We start from the raw sequence: 20765 nt of genomic DNA, 5'->3' as shown, positions 1-20765 counted from the left end.
GATATCAGAAAAAACACAAGATTGCCAACAAGGCAGGGGAGTAGGCATTTTCACCAATAGTGCTGATTGTGTAGTTTGCTTATATTTCAAGTATTAAGTTACGATGCTTCAAGTAATGTCTTGAGACTTGATGCGTGTAAAATGACAATTAAAAAAGTAAAGCTTCAGAAACTCCGCAACATTGCTTATTGTGTCATTATGGTAAAAAAAAAACGCAGAGATTTTTTTTTCTTGCACTAATTACTGTTTAATAATGGAACCAACATCTTTAATCACTTCAAAGTTTAAAAATGCTAAATGTGGGACCTTAATTGTAGTATCTCCAGCTTTAGTCCTGCCAGGTTTACAGGATTTCTAGGAAGGTGCTTATGAATTCTGTGTGTTGTCCATATTCAGCTGTAGGATACACACATACAAACACTTCAGTACATACATACAGAACATTAGTTTATATAACAGAAGCTGCATTTATTTGATGCTGTGTTTCTAAAAAAAGGAGAAGAGAAACCTGTTTGGGTTCAATCTTCACCAAAAAGGAAGGTTTCACATGCTTACGTAATGACTGGAACATGTCTGAAATGTCTTGTTCATTATCAAACCATTTTCTTTAATTGCGGGACTTAAAAAATAGCAGAGGCTTTTAAAACAATATATTGATATTGATATGATTTTATTAAATAGATACATCCAGTTGTTACTGTTTTTACTTTAATGTAATTTGTTTAGCCTTTAAATGAACTCAGTGAAAGTGTGCATCAGATGGTGTTTAAGCAGTTTGGATGTATGGTGCATTTCTCCTGTGTTCCCATCCCCCAATAATCCCAAAAACTGTGCATTATCTGTCACACATACACATTTATTACTAACTACCGACTAAAAATGGTTTAGACACAAATATTTGTATCCTGAGTGTCCAGTACAGGTTTCTCATCAGTTCATTTATGGTAGCAGAACCAATGGGCAAGCATACGTCCTGGAGGCTAACTCTTATAAAGATATGTCTTAATTTTTAGGTTTATCTTTCTCTCTTTAAAAGAAATAACATCATACCAGTCACTAACTAGCAATCAGTGCCATCTACTGGACAGTTTGTATTGGAAAATGCTGAAAATGTTACAAATGTACATACATTATTGCACACTTGAATTGATGGCTATAAATATGGAACATGCAATCACTCTAAAACAGTGAGAGGAAACTAACTCATATGTTGGAGTATATACCAGTATATCACCAGTTTATACTGCTATAGCCAGGAAATCGAAACCGAAAGGTATGTAGTTTTGTGAAAATGACATGACACAAACGTCTAGTGCAGTGACACCTGGAGGCACCACATGACATATATATATAGTCTCCCAGTTGGCAGAGATGGCAAGCTCATGCAATTTAATTTAAAGTTAATTTACATGTAAAAGTAGTTAAAGGTTTAAAGAGCCACGCCTCTATGGGCACAGACAGAAACACTGCTGTTTCATCCAAGAGCTCTTTTAGGGGAGGTGCCTGTCTGTCTACGTATTGCACCGATACACAGAAATCGAAAGTTTGTATGATAACGATTATCATAGCATATCAGGGAGAAGACACCACCGCTGTTGCTGCGAAAATGAATTCGTCAGACAGATTCAGTAACCCTGAGTATATCAACTGGCTTAAATTGGGGATCTGCCTCATGGAAATTAAGCCCCTGCTGTCAAATCTGATAGAAGAAGAACTCAAACGTTTCCATGAGAAATTAAAATGCGCTGTGAAGGAAAAATGGAAAGATGACATATGCTGTTCTTCAGCCTGTTCCATTGAAAAGGACCAAAAGGTAAAATTGATATATACATCATTTGTTCTCATATTAGTAATGCAATTAAAATGAAATGTGACATCTTTATGTTTATGTAAATTGACAGCACTGACATTTGTCCTTGTCTGTTTGAAAAGTGAACGTGACAACTCGTTGTGAAGGGTGCTGTATCACATAAAAGTTGATTGATTGCTTGCTTGATTGATTGATAAACTTTGAGTTATTGTCCCCCTGTTTTATTGCAGTTGTCAAAACTTTGTGATATCTGTAGAGCGTGGTCCAATGTGATCAAGCAAAACCATAAAAGACCAAAATCCTACATCTACTGGAACAATTGTAAGCCCTCCCTTTGGTTTCATGATGCATTGGAGGTAGCTAAGGTGAGATTGATTTTGTAAGGAGAATTTGTATGCATTCGTTATTGTCTTAGGTCTAAAACACTAAGTTCTGCTTTCCCCTTCCCTTCCCAGTTTAACATCCGGGCAATATAAATATGTTTTACTTTAATTGTATCCCTTCCAATCCACCAATTTATATGCCAAATAGCAATATATGATTCAATATAGTACATGTCATATAGAACAATAAAAGTACAATATTTTAATTGTACACTCTTGAAAAATCAGAAGAGCAACTGTTACTGTAAGAGGTTTATATACTATTTATTGAAGCAACATTGACAGTGAACAAACCCGGAAAAGGTAGTTTAAACATGCAAGGACAGGTTCTATAATAAAGAAGCCACATTAAGTTTGGACTGCCCTAGGAACTGGCTTGTTGGTAAAGGATTTGTTCTTCAGTTAAATATTTTAACCCTATATGTAATAGAATGAGAGATAGAGAGGAGAATGAAAACTATCAGCATTATCAACATGTATGTGTTATGGGTGATAATTAGGACTGAAGTAGCTGTGATATAACATATAGTGGTTTTCTTTCCTAGGCATACATGCCAGGCCGTCAAGCAGATATTACTGAACTGGCTAATTTTGATATTTCTGCTCTTGTGGTCCTCATGAAACATTGTGTGCATTTTGAAAATGGAGTCCCTGAGACAAGCCTTGACAAGGTACAGAGGAGTGTGGAGTAGAATTTGTTATTTCCTATATCTTTCAAGTTTTTTTGTGTTATTTTTCTTAGCAATGTTAATGCTTTTAGAATTGCATCTGCTAGGAGGTGAGGAAGATCGAAATGTCAAGCACATTTGTAAACTTTTCTTCCCTAGTGCATGTAGTTTAAACCTGGGTTCCAACCACTGTCTCAGGAACATGTATTGTTGATAGAAAACATGGTGGTAATTTAGTTTTTTGGCCACTGTGATATGATAATGTACACAACAGCAAGAACCTAGATCTTTTCCTAAATTTATGTTTTTTCCAATAGGAATATAATTAAGACATCATAAAGTTAGGTACAAAAAAATTGTAATTTTGTCGTTTTCATTATTCCTTCAAAGCCTTTTTAAATATCTACAATTATGTAGTAACTGTACATTTTATTAACATTTGGCTAATTATTAATGATACTACCAAATATTTATTTTTAAAGATTCAGGAAATAAGGAATACGTTAATGCATTCAGCAGAAATGAAGATCTCATCTGTAGATGCAGAAATATTCTTCCAAAATATTTTTAAATGCATTGATGAACTGAAAAATAGTGAAATAAATCCTCTGGCAAAAGACATACTCCTCAGACTGTCGGAAAAAATCAATCAGGTACGGCATTATTTTTTTAAATTATTATTTGTCAAGCTGGTGGAGGACGTGTCTGTCACATTGTCATGGTCAAACAACACATTAGCCCAGATGTTCAGAGTTCACTGTTACATTTCTCCTACTGTTATAAGTCTTCTTTTCTCTTTATGTATTTATTTTACTTCTTCTTCTCCTGATTGTTAAAAATATTATCTTTCTTACAATCTAATAATTACATTCTTGTCATTTAGCCTTGTTCCATTATTTTAAATATGTTTGTAAACTTAATTAAAATTATGCATGGTGTGATGAACTTTCTAATGGCTTTGGCATTAATTAAATTTTCTTCTCTTAAAACTCTCAGATTCATAGTTCTCAACTTAGAATACATCTTCAGGAAGATTTGGAGACCGAGTTCACTTTTGTCAAGGAATATGTAAAAGTACTTTGTCTGGAGACTGATGAAAGCACAATGCAGAAAGTATGTTTTTTGGGGGGTGATTTTTTATATTAATGGCTACTTCCAGCTACAGAATACTTGAATGAATTGTTAATGTTGAGTTATTAAGATAGGAGTTATTGAGTTCTCTGCCACCACAAGCTAATGAATATGGAAGTTTAAAAGCTTATAAATGAGGAAGTGCCTGAATTATATTACTTTGATGCACTTCAATCAATTTAATATTTTACAATATTAATCCATTCATCCATGCATTCATTTTCACAAGATCTTTAGATCTTTTGTTGTCAAGTGTTAAGGCAAGCTTGTAGCTTCTTCACAGTGAGTTAAATCTTTTTTTTAAATTAAACAATTTAATAGTTGTATCATTTAAAAAACAACAACTGTAAAACTGGGTTGTATGGCATATATGCAGATACATAATGACATGCATTCATAATTAAAAGAAAATACTAAGATAAAATTGTTCTTTCTTCTTTCGCAGACAAATAGGATTCTGATTGAGCGATGGCAATGGTTTTTGCAGAATGGAAGTACTCATGGAATCGCAGAACATTTTAGAAAAGCATATGATGATCTCAAAGAGCAATATCAAAAAATCCATAAGAAAATAGACAATATGGATGGTGACATTGTTAGTCTGGACAAAAGGGTTACACAGTTAGAAGGTGATCATTTGAGTTTCAAATCTTAACCTTTCTAAACTTAGCCCTATAGCATGTGCTATTATAAAATGTTAATTTGGAGAGGAAATGTAAGTGTCCATGTACAGGACTGTGCAAAAGGTTTAGGCAGGTGTGAAAAGTAAGAATGCTTTCAAAAAAAGATATGCTGATAGATTATATTTATCAATGAACAAAATGCAAAGTGAGTGAGGAGAAGGAAAATCTGCATCAAATCCATATTTGGTGTGACATCCTTTGCCTTCAAAACAGCATCAGTTCTTCTAGGTACACTTACACACAGATTTTGAAGGAACTCAGCAGATAGGTTGGCCCAAACATCTTGGAGAACTAACCACAGCTCTTCTGTGGATTTAGGCAGCCTCAGTTGCTTCTCTCTCTTCATGTAATCCCAGACAGACTCGATAATGTTGAGATCAGGGCTCTGTGGGGGCCAAACCATCACTTCCAGGACTCCTTGTTCTTCTTTACGCTGAAGATAGTTCTTAATGTCTGTCGCTGTATGTTTGGGGTCATTGTCATGCTGCAGAATACATTTGGGGCCAATCAGATGCCTCCCTGATGGTATTTCATGATGGATAAGTATCTTCCTGTACTTCTCAGCATTGAGGAGACCTTTAATTCTGACCAAATTCCCAACTCCATTTGAAGAAATGCAGCCCCAAACTTGCAAGGAACCTCCACCATGCTTCACTGTTGCCTGCAGACACTCATTCGTGTACCGCTCTCCAGCCCTTCAGCGAACAAACTGCCTTCTGCTACAGCCAAATATTTCAAAATTTGACTCATCAGTCCAGAGCACCTGCTGCCATTTTTCTGCACCCAGTTCCTGTGTTTTCGTGCATAGTTGAGTCACTTGGCCTTGTTGCCAAGTCGGAGGTATGGCTTTTTGGCCGCAAGTCTTCCATGAAGGCCACTCATTAGCACCTGTTGATATAATTGTTTAATCATACCTGACTATATGGCTACACAATCCCTGACTTTGTTCAAGTGTACTTGAATTGATGCTGTTTTGAAGGCAAAGGGTGGTCACACCAAATATGGATTTGATTTAGATTTTTCTTCTGTTCACTCACTGTGCATTTAGTTAATTGATAAATATAATCTATCCACATGTCTATTTTTGAATGCATTCTTACTTTACAGCATTTTTTCACACTTGCATACAACTTTTGCATAGTACTGTATCCTATTCATTCAAGAAAGAATGAGTCTTTAATTCCATCAATCCATCCACATTGTTTCCAGTTTTGATTTTATTCTTCTATTCCAGACCCATTGAATCCAAAGAAGGTTGTTACTTATAAAAATGATCTTATTTCAATGACTCAGAGGAAAAGATGGGAAGCACCTGTGTTTTTAGAAGAAACAAAAAATGGAGGTAAAGTACACTTAGGGACTACTGTACATACGGTTAGGTCCAGAAATATTTGGACAGTGACACAATTGTCATCATTTTGGCTCTTAATGCCACCACAATGGATTTGAAACAATCAAGGTGTGATTTAAGTGTCTACTTTCATCTTTAATTTGAGGGTAGTTACATTCAAATTGGGTGAACAGTGTAGGAATTACACCCATTTTTATATGTGGTCCCCCCAGTTTTAGGGTATCAACAGTAATTAGACAAACTAACATAATCATGAATTAAATTGTGAGTTTCAATACTTGGTTGCAAATTCTTTGTAGTCAATGACTGCAATCCCTGGTGATGCTCTGCCAGGCTTGCACTGCAGCTGTCTTTAGTTCCTGCTTATTCTTGGGATGTTTTGCCTTCAGCAAGTGAAATGCTGCTCAGTTGGATTCAGGTCAGGTGATTGACTTGGCCATTGCAGAACATTCTACTTCGCCTTAAAAAAGTCTTGGGTTGCTTTCGCAGTATGCTTCGGGTCAGAATTCATCCTGCTACTTTTGTCAGCAGTCATATCATCAATAAATACAAGGGAACCAGTTCCCTTGGCAGCCATACATGCCCATGCCATACCATGCTTCACAGATGAGGTGGTATGCTTTGGATCATGAGCGGTTCCTTCCCTTCTCCATACTCTTCCCTTCCCATCATCCTGGTACAAGTTGATCTTTGTCTCATCGGTCCATAGGATGTTGTTCCAGAACTGTACAGGTTCTTTTGATGTTTTTTGGCAAACTCTAATGTGGTCTTCCTGTTTAAATCTTGTGGTAAACCCTCTGTATTTGCTCTGGTGAAGTCTTCTCTTAATTGTTGACTTTGACACAGATACTCTACCTCCTGGAGGGTGTTCTTGATCTTGCCAACTGTTGTGAAGGGGTTTTTCTTTAGCAGGGAAATAATTATTCTGTCACCCACCACAGTTGTTGTCTGTGGTCCTCTGGGCCTTTTGGTGTTCCTGAGCTCACCAGTGTGTTATTTCTTTTAAGAATGTACCAAATAGTTGATTTGGCCACAACTAATGTTTTTGCTATCTCTCTGATTGGTTTGTTTTGATTTCTAAGGCAAAACTGAGACAGCTGCAGTACAGGCCTGGTAGAGCATCACCAGGGAAGAAACCCAAATCCATTGTGGTGGCATACAGAGACAAAATGATGACAACTGTGTCACTATCCAAATATTTATGGATATATATTTTTGTATATTTTTGTAAACTGTATATTTTTGGGTACATTATTGTAAATATACTACAGAAATAAAGACTGTATTAATTGATTTGATTAATAAGTGAATGGCCTGCTGGTCTTCCAAGGGGAACAATCATTAAAATGCTCTGCTTGAAGCCCTATATTGGAGACATCACTGGTTTGAATCTGGGCTGCCTATCTGTAATGATAGTAGAAATTATTTTTCTTTTCTTTTTCTTTTTACACTTTTTACAACCTCTAACATTGTTGTAAGGACTGTAGACCATAAACAATAACACACTGAAACAGAAAAGTTTGCAACAGTTCTCCCAGTGACTTTCAGATGGTTTATAGGGGATATTTTCTGACCCAAGCCTTTTCCATGACTGTTTCTAGTGATATCTTCCTGGCTTGGCACTCCCTGGCCTAATCAATGTTAATGTCTTTAGCCATCCAAATCATGCTGCATACACCATTTATCTACTTCTGTTACTATCCATTACTATTTTACTATATATTACTATTACTGTTACCACTATTTCTATATGCTTCCCACATATAGTTAATTGAGATCATGTTTAAGAATAATTTAGTAAGGTTCTAACTGTGAAATACTGGACATAGCATGGGAAATAAATAAGGAGATATAGAAACACAGAATTAATCAGCACAAATTTACTAGGAATAAAGAAATATCAAATAACTTTAACCACTTTCATTTTATTTACAGGTTATGTAGGGAAGGTCACAGTGAATGGAGTGGAATATAAAGGACAGACTGTTCATGTGGCAAAGGTGGATTCTCATCAAGAAGCTGCGAAGATCGCTCTTGAGCATTTGAGTGAGCAACAGAGATCTGTAGTTAAAGCCAAAGACACACTGCTTGTTGCTATAAAGGAGGTTCCTTTCAATGATTGTGGTAGGTTTGAAGATATCTAAAACAACCCCCATGTCAAATATGCAAATTTGATATAAGTGAATCAAAATGTGTTTGTAGACAAACATAACATAACTGTTTTAAAGTTACAAATAATTCAACCATCCTTCCTAAGGTTGTGCAATTCCATAAACAGTTATTTTGTTGTAATATATAGGTAATATAAAGTTTGTTTATCTTAGAATTCTATAAACAAATATATCAAAACAGCTGTTAAATGTACAGTTTAACTCTTGTTTGGAAGATTTTATATGCAAGGAAATTTTATACAAATTCAGAAAAAATATTCAAAATTAAATTAAAAAGGATACATATTTGTTTCAGATTGTATAAGTATGTGTTTAGTTCTATTTTTGTGTATTCAGATAAAAAGAGATTCACCTCAACGGTAACCTGTCAGATAAAGGGCTTAATTGTTAGATCTTCCGGAAGAACCAGAGAAGAGGCCATCCAAACATTCTACAGAAAGAGTGGATTAGTGCTTGACATTTTGGATCAGAATTCAGGTTTGCATTTATTATTTATATATAAGATTTAATATAAGACATATGGGTGAAGTTATTACCACCAAATCCATTAACTGTTCAAGTATTTGAGTTTTAATTAGATTAAAATGTCACTAATAATGAATAGTTCTGTAATTGTTAATGACTATGAAAACTATAGGTTGCTTGTGCATCCCAGGTAGAACCCCTTGGAGGCTCGGATATGTTATAATTAGGCCTGGTTGGAGGCCTCCCATCCATAACATCATGCTTAACATAACAAAAAAATACTTTTCTGTAAAATATTTAAAAAATAATGGCTAGATCACTAGATGTACTAAGAACAAGTATTTTAATTGACAAGAAAAGCTATAGGCTATAGGTGTAGGATGTGCCTACATACAGACCAACACATCTAGACCTATATGACTAATAATACAGAATTGAATGGTAGTTGGATTTGAATCTGTGTTTTAATTTGTATGTTGTATTTGTTATTTACTGTTATCTGCCTTTAAAAAAAGAAAATCTCATATAGATATGAATTTTCTATTCAAGATACATCTCACGGTAGAAATGCTCTTCAAGAAGAGAAAAGTTCAGATCTGAACATTTCAAAATGCATCGAAATGGAAGAAATGGAATCCGTCTATGAATTGAAACTTAACGGAGAGTGTCAATTTAGAGGCCAAGGTATTGTTTTGTTCTTTTAATAACAGTATTTTTTTATAGATTTATGGTTCAGTTAAGTTGTGCTATTATGTTTAAGAATAGGAATTAGTAGACAGACCATATTCAAATTTAAGTGAGAGTAAGAGGGAGAGAAAGAGAGAGAGTTAGAAGTGAAAATTGGGTCTTCTTTTTACTACAAAAATAATAACCTGCCAAAGAGTGTCATGAAAACAACAGTGTACAGTTTTAACTCTTATAGTAGTATATATTATCTTAGACACTCCCTCAGTATATAATATTTCTCAGCAGACATCCATATCCAGGGTGACTTATATCACATATTTTTTCTCCTTAATGTATCTTTTTTTTTTTTTACTAGAGCAATCAGCAATCGTAGAGCAAGCTACGCATACTCCATAAAATATGTGATGAATTTATGATGTACTCTCCCGCTGTAAAACATTTTTGGTAAAAGGAGGACATATATACCACTATACTTTGTGTATATGTGTGTGTGTTTTATCATAGGGGATGATAAAAAGCAAGCTCAGAAAAATGCAGCAAAGAATGCTTTAACTGCTTTTAATCAGATGTTTGGTGAGAGGATGCATCTCAAAGATTCAAATAATGACTATAAGGGGATACTTCAACACTTCTTCCAGAAAAGGAAAATGCCATTGCCAGTCTATAATACCCATGACTCAGGTATGTACATTTACAAAGTCAAGTAGTAATTCAGTGTAAGTATAGACAGTAAGGTCTAGAACGTGGGTTACTTAAAAAAAAAGTAAATTTGCCAAATTTGTGATTTAATGTATTTATAGACCTCAGACTATGTATAAAGTGCTTTGGAGATGACTTCTGTTTTCCCGTGTTACCTGGCTACTCTCAAACACCAGTCTAAATAAGTTATGACCCCAATATGTTGCAAAAGAAAACAAACATTATTAGTGATCACATTATACCCAAGGTTTGATATTTTCAAAACCTGGAGAGGGCAGGAGGAACTAAAGAGAACCAGAAGAGAGAGAGTCATTAGTCATTTGTCATGATTTACACTTCTTTCATATTAAAGTTTATATACTGTAACCTTTCTTACAGAAGAACAATCAGATGGCACTCGATAAGAGCGATAGGCACAACATTTAAAAATAACTAAATCATATTTGTGATTATTTATAGAAGCACTGTAAATCAATTTATATACGTCTCTTAGGTATCTTTCCAAACTCTGGTCAAACAGCAGGGTGTTGCAGTACAAGCAGAATCAACGCAGACCTGTCCAATAACCCAGAAGTGGCAGTAATTCAAAAAAATCCAGGTAGAAGTATTGATATTCCTATAGTCCAAGACATTAAATCACAATCATAACCAATAGTCTGCAGTTTTATAAGCCAAAAATCTTAGACATAATTTTATGTATTAACTACTGTATAACTAATGTATCTACATTCTTCCTAATTGCCTAACTTACCACTTTTGTGTATATTTTTTTATATAGAAAAACTATTTAAAGTTTCTTTGACTGTGAAAGTGAAGAATGTCAGGATTTATGTCAGAGATGAAAACAATAAAGAAGATGCAAAACAGGCAGCTTTTATGAAATTGGCATTTGTGCTTGGTGCTCAAGAATCAGGTGACATTCCATCATTTTTACTTTTTACCTCTGTGTTAGCAACATGTTTACAGTTTTCTGTTTCATATACATTTGCTTACTTTAAACATTAAATCTCCGGTTGTGGGTCATTGATTATCTTTCTGCAGTGCAAATGTTACTTGACTAATTGCAACTAAAATACTTTTTTCTTTTACATGAGTTGGGTAATATACTCCCATCAGTTTCCTCTTATCTAACTAATAACATATTGTATCATTATTACAGAGGAGAATGTAGAAAATATTGTCCGAGAACATTTCTCCAAATCAGAAGAAAATAAACTTGACATCCAGTATGAATCTACTGAGAACAAAACGTTTACATGTGTGTTGACTATTACAACACAGTTCCCTTTTGTTTCCCAAGGTAAGATATGTATGTTTGTTTTACCTGTGCTGCTAGGGTTTGAAAGCTAAAATCACAAACACATAAAAATCAGGTTTCTTCACTGTATGCATAGCATGTATTTACTTTAAAATATCTATTAAATATATAATAAAATTAACTTTTAGGGAACCCCAGACAGCTGAAAATTTGTTCAGTGTTGAGATTTAGAAATTATTCCTGCAAGTGTAAATGTAAACATTTATTTTTCTTTTGATTGTTGACACAAATACAATATTCAAGTTATATGCATGCTAAAATAATGTAGCTTTGTGTAAACATGCTTTTGGACCATCTTTGTTCACTGCTTTGAGAGAATTGTGCAGGATATAAATTATTTTATTGCAAACATGCCTACCAGTCAATGTTTTGCAGCAGCTTCCAGCAAACTGATTGCCATTTTGAGGACTATCCCCAAACATCCACACAGGCTTTTTAAAGTTAAATTTAGGTATTTTAGGTTACACACAGACTTTATTTTTACTATCGCTGGCCATATAATGCAACTTTTTTTAAATTCAAGGCAGTCTCAGTAAATCTGCCAATCAAAATGCTGCTAAAGAAGCTCTTCGACGGCTTGCACCAATCCATGGGTTTCAGACCGACACCAAAATACCTGAGGGAAGCTACAGGAACGCACTGCAAAGTTTGCTTCAGAAGGCCCAGCAGGAGATACCTACTTATAAGATCATTGAAGATAATGCAGGTATGCTGATTATATTCCCATGGCTGAATGGGGATATAACCATTCTATTACAAGTAATATCAAAATGACATTGTCAGAATTGTCAGAACAGTTGAAAGACAATACATTTCCACAAATATATGAGATATCAATCCCCAACAAATACCCCAAAGTATATATAAATATACTCACAGTTCAATATATTAATTCTCCCCAAAAAAACAAAGATCATGAGTAGAAATGGCTAGATCTTACCATGATGCATTATTTAGATTATAGTACTCCAAACCAGTGGTCCAAACAGATAGTCACCAAAGCCATAACCATAACAAAAGTATTTGTAATCCAAGGTGCTGATCTTCCTAACGATTCAGCAGTAAAACATTTACAGTGCTCAGTGCCTTCTGTGAAATTGTATTTTTACAGTAGAAGAATTTGTTTCCACGGTCACTGTGTCCCTGAAGAACCTACCAGTCAATATTCTGAAGGAAAAGGAATATGAGAGTGAAGATGAAGCTGTGAATGAAGCGTACAACCAACTAAGCCTAGTCCTGAATTCATCAACGGTTGCTTCAAGTAAGGAATGTGTTTTGTATTAACCTGTATTAATCTCATGAACCACCGAGTAGTTGTGCACCCCAACAGAAAATATGTATTTATTAATTCATTATTTTTTATATCACTACAATTATTACATGTACTCAAGATATAGTAACTTATTCAATTTGCTTTTACATACATTTTTTTGTGTGTGTGTGCTTGTGGGTGAATAATGTTTTAGTCAAGTCAAGCAGTTTTTCAAATGAAATTGAGATGTGTAGGATATTTCACTACCTACAGTACCTCTAATGACACACTCCCTGCATCCTCATATACATTTGCTTTTATTTACAGTGTGGTACCATTTCTACCTTAAAATTAAATTAATATGAAAATTAAAATTATTAATATTAATATTGTATGATAAACTTTGTATTCAGATTAAATGCTGGAATTCTACTTTTTTTTCCCTTTTCAAGATCCATCTGATTCCAAGGAAAGGGTCCTTCGGTGTCTGGGAAAAGACAGTGTCAAAGAAACAATCTGTAAAGTTCAAAACAGATACAGATGTCAGCTTATTCTGAATACATCTGTACATTTTACAGCCAAAGGTAAATTGAGGAGTTTTATGAAATGATGTGCTGCGATGGCCGCTAATCTGGCAATGTACTGTGAAAGACTAAAACATTGTTTATTTTCCTTAGTCTAAGTACTAATAGAAGTAGTACTATTGTGGGATCAAGATATATTAATTATATTATCAAATATATTCAGACAAAGGACAAATAATGCTGTTCATTATATCTACCATAATATACAAATTTAATCCTTTTTAATACAAACTTTCTAAGCCTAAATCCTATCCTAAATAACTAAATCAATAGACCTAACAATAAAGTTAACCCATATCCCAGACCATATCAACAGTTCAATCTCATCCTACACTTTGACTAACCCCTGCACAAAACAGACAGTTCAAATGTAATATATTCTAAAGATAAATAGTTTAAATGGTACTAAAACTAAATAGCAACTCTAAACCAAACAGATAGTCTCAACTAAAATACAAACCTATGCATCATTTTGGTAACTATATGTATTGTAATGCTGGAGGGGATTTGCAGTTGGTGTCGGGATTAAACCCTGATCTCCTACGCACTAATTGCGCACACTTTTGCCTTGTCAGGACATCCAGACACACTGAGTCCCTAATTGTTGGATTTGTGCTCCTTTGACCTGCTCCAAGACTGTGGATCTTACAATACCTATATACCTTTGTGTTCTAGAAAGTGCGACCACAAAAAGCTTGGCAGAGCAAGACGCAGCCAGATTGGCCCTCATGCAGTTAAAACCCCTGTTCCCACTGGACACCTCAGATCACAACACAGTCAATGGAAACTACAAGGGGGCACTTCAGGAAATTCTTCAACAGCTAGGTCAAGACACCCCCTCCTACAGCACCAAAAGCACCCATGGTAAGCTGTTCGTTTATATATCCTGGATAACAGTTTACAATTATTTTCTTTCTTTCTTTCTTTCTTTCTTTCTTTCTTTCTTTCTTTCTTTCTTTATTTAACTATAGCAGATCCTAAAGCTTAGTTTTCACTTACGACTGCAATGGCTTTTGGATAATGTTCCTGACATGCACCATCTTAAAGGCTAAAAAAGAAAATGCACATTTTCAATGTGTTCGGTAATTGTATAATTGTATCCTCAATAACGTCTGCATAACAGCACGCTGCCAATGTCATTAATCTATTTTGATTCTCATTGCACCCTCCTTAGTCAGGAAATATGGCCTCTATTGTTTTCACATGTACCAATGCATTCCCAGTGCAGCGTTGTTGAATCCCCTTAAATCCTAGATAACAACTCACTTGTCCCAGTAGAACAATATATATATATTTGTGTGCAATGATTAAACTGTATTATTTTCAAGGGTTTTATTTTATTTATGTGGGTATTTTCTTTTTTAATTCAATATATTTTTTTTATCAAAAGGTCTTCCTGAATCTGAGAATCCATTTCTGGGAAAAGAAAGCATGCCACCTGCCTCACAATCTCTAACTGCAGAGGATGAAAAGACAGGAAATGCTGTTGAAGGTATATTACTATTACTACTACTACTTCTAATATATATCTATAATTATAATTAATTTACAAGAGCATGTCAAATCCTTTTGGTTCTGAAAGAAAACCAACCATGCAGTGAAGTACTAAAATGCAGAAGGGCTTGAGACCAGCACAGGTTTGCGGTCTTCCTATTTCAACAGTACCTTTACCAGCTGTGCTGTCCTGGATGTACATTGTAAGTCTACCTCACAAAGAGTAAAACCTTATGACTGTATACAGTATATACAACATAATAATTCCGCTTTGAAACTCATTGGGAGAACCAAACCAGTTTTACTACTGTTTTTTAGTATTCTATTATCCCATCCCTTATTTGGACAGTGGAGATCATTTTGTAATAATACTGTATTTCTTTCAGAAATGTGAACAATCCCTCTTTTTAATATTTTTTTTAGACTTGGCCAAAGCTATGCAAGAACTGAAGCTTGAAAAAAAAATGACACACCTTATTTGTCAAGGATATTTATCTTTGGTAACCGTTACTGGAAAAAATATCCCAGTGGAAACCCTTGATTGGTATAGCACTGAAGAAGCAGCATCCAATGAATCATACAAGATATTAGGCAGCTTTCTATATAGTCTTGGTGAAATCTCAGGTAAGGTCAATGTATAGTTCATTACGTGTAAATTTATGTTAGAAATGCTAGTTGTCAATTTACTGACCACCATATATGCTGTCAGTAATGTTCTGTTATAGGCAATTTTGTACACATCAAGTCAAGACATAAGCACAACAATGAAGAAACCTCTATAAAAATAATGTTACATTCATGGTCAAGGTGGTCATTTGGTGTTTACTTAAGAACATGTTTACATGCATTAGTATGATAATATTGTGAATATGATCACCCCTTCCCCACAGATGATTGTCTTTTTTTTAATCACACAGATAAAATTGAAACTAAACATGAAATTAAGAGTCTCTTTGAGATGAAGAAAGTACCACATCCAAATGAAACAGTGATGAAAGAAAACAACAAATTTAAGTGCTGTCTCAGTTTTTGCTTCTCATTCTCATTTAAAGGTTATGGTATGTATTCATAATTAATTGTTGTACTAGGGTAAAACTTAATTGTAGTATGTGTTTATAAATCTGTCTGCTTACCTTATGCTTGTTATAGTTAAAATTAAGTATTCCTAACCAGAATATACACAAACAAAATATATTGAGTTAAACAAAACATTTCATATTAAAACATTAACCATTTTAATCAATAGATGGTACATAAAGGACCATTAACCTAGTTTAAAAAAATCCAAATAAAAGCAGACTATGCCATTTTCATTTTTCAGATAATACATACAGTGTTATTTATTAAGAATATAGGTAATAAATTATCCTAAATATTAAAATAAAATTATTTGTAAGGTACAAGTGAGGAACTGGCAAAAGAAGCAGCAGCAAAAGAGGCTATTACCAAGATGGCAACCTTGAAATGTATAGAGTATAGAGCAGCTGAAACCTACATGGAGGAACTTGAGCGATGTCTGATAAATGAATACAAATATGAAGAAACATCATCTACAGAGTTGTATTCTGGATCACTGCAGCTTTCTTTTAGAGATTTCACCGTGAAAACAAAACAGAAACATCCATCGAAGAAATTAGCTCAGAAGGAAATCTGTGAAAAACTTGCAGGTGTATTGGCCATAAAAGCATCAGGTAAGAAATATGTACAACATAATTTCAGTACAATGTTTTCTTTGTATTTGATCTGACTACAATTATGGAAAGACTTGTCTATTTAGGCAATACTCAAAAATAGCTCTGTAATAAACTGAATAAGGGGTAATTAGAAAAATAGTTCTAGTTGAAAGTTGGAAATCATGTCTTTAACTAACTTTTTTGACTCTTCTTTTGGAAAAAACTATGTTATAGGAATTGTGGTTGTGTATATTGAATAAGAATGTATCTCTACTAATATATCAAGACAATCCGAGATACTTGGGTACAATAACCTCAGAAGATTTGAATACTTGCATGATGTCTCTGTTTTGTGATTTGCAAACCTTAAAGACATAAAACATTAAATTAAAAGTAAAACAGTTTGTGTATTCAACTTACCATTCCAACCTGAAACAATCATCATTTCAATCTCAATTTGATCAGACCTCTGCCATAATTCAAATAACACTTTTACCTTTTCTTACAAAGCACTTTTCTAGTTTATGTGATAGAAGACCTTCCCCTGAGTGCCTCTTTTCTGCATTTCCTTTCCATCTGTTGTAACAGTTACCTATTCATGCAATGTAATGTAATTTCCCAGTAAATAAATAGTTACAAATAAAAAATTAATTATTTCAATTCTGTTTCAGACAAAAATGATAAGACACCACTGAAAAATCGGATCCAGATTTGGTTCCAAAGGGAAATTAAGCAAATCCCTGAATATGTAGACACTGGCAGCATATGTGGAGACTTTGGCTGTCATATAACCTTCACTGCAGATATATTAGTGACTCAGAAAGGTAAATAATTGCTTTCTTATTATTTTATGTCTTATCACATATTATGACCGTGCCTGAAGTATGCTTACTTAATTTAATATTAAAATTAAAAAAACATAGACTGTTTTATTAACAAATAGTTTTACAAATCTTTCATCTTTTTGCAGATCCCCAGCCAAGCCTTGAAGAATTAAATGAAATACTGTGCAAGTCGGCTCTACAACGCTTGAAATATGTCTTGTGATTCTGCTTCCTGACTTTAAATGTGGATAGTAAGGTTCACACAATATGGCGGAGTTTACGTGTGCATTGACTTTACTTGAGACAATAAGCTATAATTATAAAGTTAGGATTACAACATGATGTACAACACTGAGCAGTGCATAACAGACCCACAACAATACATAGAACATAATAATGATTATAGGAAACAAAAAAAAAGCAAAAACAACCTGCAATGACATTAACCTGAAATACACCATTGCTAAACATTAAATGTCCATCAGCAACTTACTTTATCTTGAAATCCACAATAAAGTGACTTTATTTATGCGGTCATTTAAGGATATATACGATCATCTCACGTGAAATTTGGGTTTACATGTGGAAATGGACATGTTTTTCCCTATGTTTCTGTCATTTTTACGTCATTTACTTGAGTATTTGGGATTGTGGGATTTTTCCTTCTCTGTGGCCGTTTTTTGGGCCACAAACCTGGTTTTGCAGAGATTTTGGGCCAAACGTGTGCACGCATCACCATTTCACAAGTTATAAACACTGCATGTAAACTCCCCCAATGAAGATGTGTAAATCAAAATAATATATACAGTGTTGAAAGTTTGTGAACCCTTTAGAATGATCTGAATTCCTGCATTCATTTGACCTAAAATTTGATCTGAGTCCTAATAATGAATAGAATCTGATTAAACAAACAAAAGAATCATATTTTTTCAAGTCTTTATTGAACAACAAAGACAGTGGGGATGTGTTCAATAAAAACATGAAAAAGTACTGCTTCAATTGATGGCTATGATATGGCACACACTCACTCTCAGATAGTAAAACTAACATTCTGAGACATCGCTAATAATTTACTTATGTGTAAAAGAATTGTGTAAAAGAATGAAAACATACACAAACACTGACTTTGGTGGTTTTAATTTTTTAATCTTTTTCAACTGTGTGTACTATTCTTGGGGCTGGGAATTTTTAGAGTATTTTTCTGTCTATCTATTTTGAATTTATAATTTATAGCCATTTCTCTTTCCCCTGTCTAAACAGAACATTGTTAATAAATCTTTTGTTGATTTCACGTATCTGTCTGTGTCTAATATGCAAAAACTGGAGTTCAAAAGAAGCTGAAGGGGCAGTGTTAATTATTTTATAAGCTGTTGAGGTCCTAGTCCCTCTAAAACCACTAGCTGGCATAGCGGGTACAACTGTGCCACAAACAACTCTATTTATATGTCATGGCTCTGTCTTTGCTATTTTACTTGATGCCTGGTTTGCTGCCTCATCATTATCTAGTATCTCTCCTGTGGTGTCAATCTGAGTGTGTTTTCTCTTGCACCCTGGTTTGGTGAAGCTCTCCTTGATCTCAACACGCCCATCCTCGTGAACAATCTCTTCTAGGCGAGGACAGTTTAGGGCTTCCCATAGCTTCTGCTTGATTTCCCTGCCCAGCTCCAGGCTGTACGGCCTGGGGTCCCCCGATGACGTGTTGAACATAGGATCCACCACAGAGCGGAAGACTTGCTGATACTCCTCCACACTCAGCCCGTGAATCCAAAGCGGCTCGTCCTCTTGTCTGGGAAGGCTGGAAGTGGAGGCAGCTCTCTCTGCAAGGGCTTTTTCCAGCCGTGGTCTTAGCTCTGGAATGACTGCCGCGTTTTTAATGTAACGTTCCTTCAAACTCTCACTCTTATGCACTGTAAACCCCTCACACACCTAGGGCAAGAGGAACAACTGACATTAGACATGATTGTTTTCCTCAATTAATGAAAGAAGTTCAGAATACTATTTGCTAAATATTGCTTGCAAGAGTAAACCATATGGAATATTCCCATATCATATTAGAGTGTGAAATAACATCCTCACAGAGAGTCTGTTGGGATTGTATTGTAACTATTGATAGATCTCTGAAGTGTCAAACTTAAATTAGCTGTTTTCTTCTGAGAATGCATTCAAACAAGAAGCATTCACTGCCATCTTCCTCGGTGATTTGTTTGGCTGTATTGTAATCGAGGATGGAGAGAATGACAAAATCAAAAAAGGTGACGTTCTGTGTTCTTATATTACATGTGCTACTTTTATCCTTCACACTGTGCTCTGTACCTGATTACACATAGGATTGTTCCCTATGCCTTTGAGAGTCCCATCTTCAGGGCCCTCTTGAGGTGCAGAAATGCAGATGTCACCGTGCAGCGATGGCTGACAACAGCCCCCCTCCCTTGTCACCCTGTGATCTCCTGCTGGTGGGTAGTGCTTTGGCGCAGAGCTGACATCTTTCTCCTCGGACAGGGACTGGACTTCACAATCTGGGTGTTCATGAGGACTGCAGAGTCCCTGGAACACAGGCTTTTAAAGCACAGCGTTATAGTAGGAATCTCTTTGTGGAATTGAACTCTAGGGCAGACCTACACTGCTCACTGTTCACCTTCCTGGTGCCTCCTCATTTTATGTGTAAGGTTCTACTTGTGTTCAACTCATGGGTGACCAACAGTGTGCTTTGACTAAAATGATAAGCAATGTATATGCCCAGAAGGAGTTATCTGTGACAATAAATTAAAATGTGCATGTAACTCTCTCTCTCTCTCTCTCTCTCTCTCTCTCTCTCTCTCTCTCACTCTCTCTCTCTCTCTCTCTCTTTCACAGGGTTTCATCAAGGATTTGAAATCCTCCTTAATCTCATGAATGCTTAATTGAACTCTTAATTGATGTAATCATTTCCTAAATCATAATTGAAGTAATAATTTCCTAATTCAGAGCCATTTAGTTATTTTAAACAGTAGGGGTTTTAAGTTTAACTTTTTATATTTTTAAGGAGTCAACTTTTTTATCAATTACACAATTTTAAAGAGTCAAATGTAATCACATTATTACTTCAATTATTACTTCAATTAAGTAATTGAGAGCTCCGTTGGAACAAAAGCCAGCAGAGTAGGGGGTCCTCCAAGACCAGGTTTGAACCACGGTTGAGAACCGAAGCATTAGTGAATTGTTAAAACTGAAAAGCTTAAATACTTATTTTTCTTGCATTATTAATAGACACTATTTAATATCAAATATTTAGAAACTTTATTCTATCATGTTATAGCCTATTTTTTATATTATATTATATAATGTTATTCCTTACCTTGGCCATTATTGGTGAGAAGCTTTTGGATTCTGTAAAGATGCTTGAAAGATATTTATTTTTGTTATCATTAGAAATCACTTTTGTTTATTTTGGTTACTAGAGAATTCCAGAATATGAATGATGCATTTTGCATGCTAGAATACACTGCTAATGCAGAAACCTGCTACAAAATACAGTGAACATAGTAATCTGTTATCATCATATTAATATATTTAGTCTTTGCTTGAACAATCTA

At 34.8% G+C, this 20765-nt stretch overlaps 2 protein-coding genes across 2 annotated transcripts; one reads left to right on the top strand and one right to left on the bottom strand.

Moving 5' to 3' along the window:
- The first annotated feature begins 1433 nt into the window (after positions 1-1433).
- LOC136771775 (uncharacterized) lies at positions 1434-18484 on the top strand. Its single transcript, XM_066724289.1, has 24 exons — positions 1434-1813; positions 2041-2175; positions 2739-2864; positions 3344-3514; positions 3858-3974; positions 4438-4621; positions 5910-6017; positions 7962-8150; positions 8534-8674; positions 9212-9346; positions 9854-10030; positions 10542-10646; positions 10827-10961; positions 11208-11348; positions 11890-12072; positions 12478-12627; positions 13071-13202; positions 13878-14066; positions 14593-14694; positions 15120-15320; positions 15614-15754; positions 16094-16387; positions 17041-17193; positions 17340-18484. Exons 1-24 carry the CDS (start codon positions 1448-1450, stop codon positions 17414-17416), a joined length of 3852 nt encoding a protein of 1283 aa, XP_066580386.1. The 5' UTR covers positions 1434-1447; the 3' UTR covers positions 17417-18484.
- Positions 18448-20572, bottom strand: LOC136771776 (uncharacterized). Its single transcript, XM_066724290.1, has 3 exons — positions 20528-20572; positions 19507-19749; positions 18448-19119 (listed from the first exon to the last, which is right to left on the bottom strand). Exons 1-3 carry the CDS (start codon positions 20534-20536, stop codon positions 18640-18642), a joined length of 732 nt encoding a protein of 243 aa, XP_066580387.1. The 5' UTR covers positions 20537-20572; the 3' UTR covers positions 18448-18639.
- Positions 20573-20765: the final 193 nt, after the last annotated feature.

Source organism: Amia ocellicauda, chromosome 15 (assembly GCF_036373705.1).
Source record: "Amia ocellicauda isolate fAmiCal2 chromosome 15, fAmiCal2.hap1, whole genome shotgun sequence".
NCBI classification, from domain to species: domain Eukaryota; kingdom Metazoa; phylum Chordata; class Actinopteri; order Amiiformes; family Amiidae; genus Amia; species Amia ocellicauda.
This window is presented reverse-complemented; position numbering and strand designations above follow the sequence as displayed.

Excerpts from the sequence above, each read along its gene's own strand:
- LOC136771775 (XM_066724289.1), top strand. The coding sequence starts at position 1,448 with ATGGGCACAGACAGAAACACTGCTGTTTCATCCAAGAGCTCTTTTAGG. Across the intron at positions 3,975-4,437 it reads ATGAAAGCACAATGCAGAAA|ACAAATAGGATTCTGATTGA; the intron begins GTATGTTTTTTG and ends CTTCTTTCGCAG. Across the intron at positions 10,031-10,541 it reads CTATAATACCCATGACTCAG|GTATCTTTCCAAACTCTGGT; the intron begins GTATGTACATTT and ends TACGTCTCTTAG.
- LOC136771776 (XM_066724290.1), bottom strand. Across the intron at positions 19,120-19,506 it reads ACAATCCTATGTGTAATCAG|GTGTGTGAGGGGTTTACAGT; the intron begins GTACAGAGCACA and ends CTCTTGCCCTAG.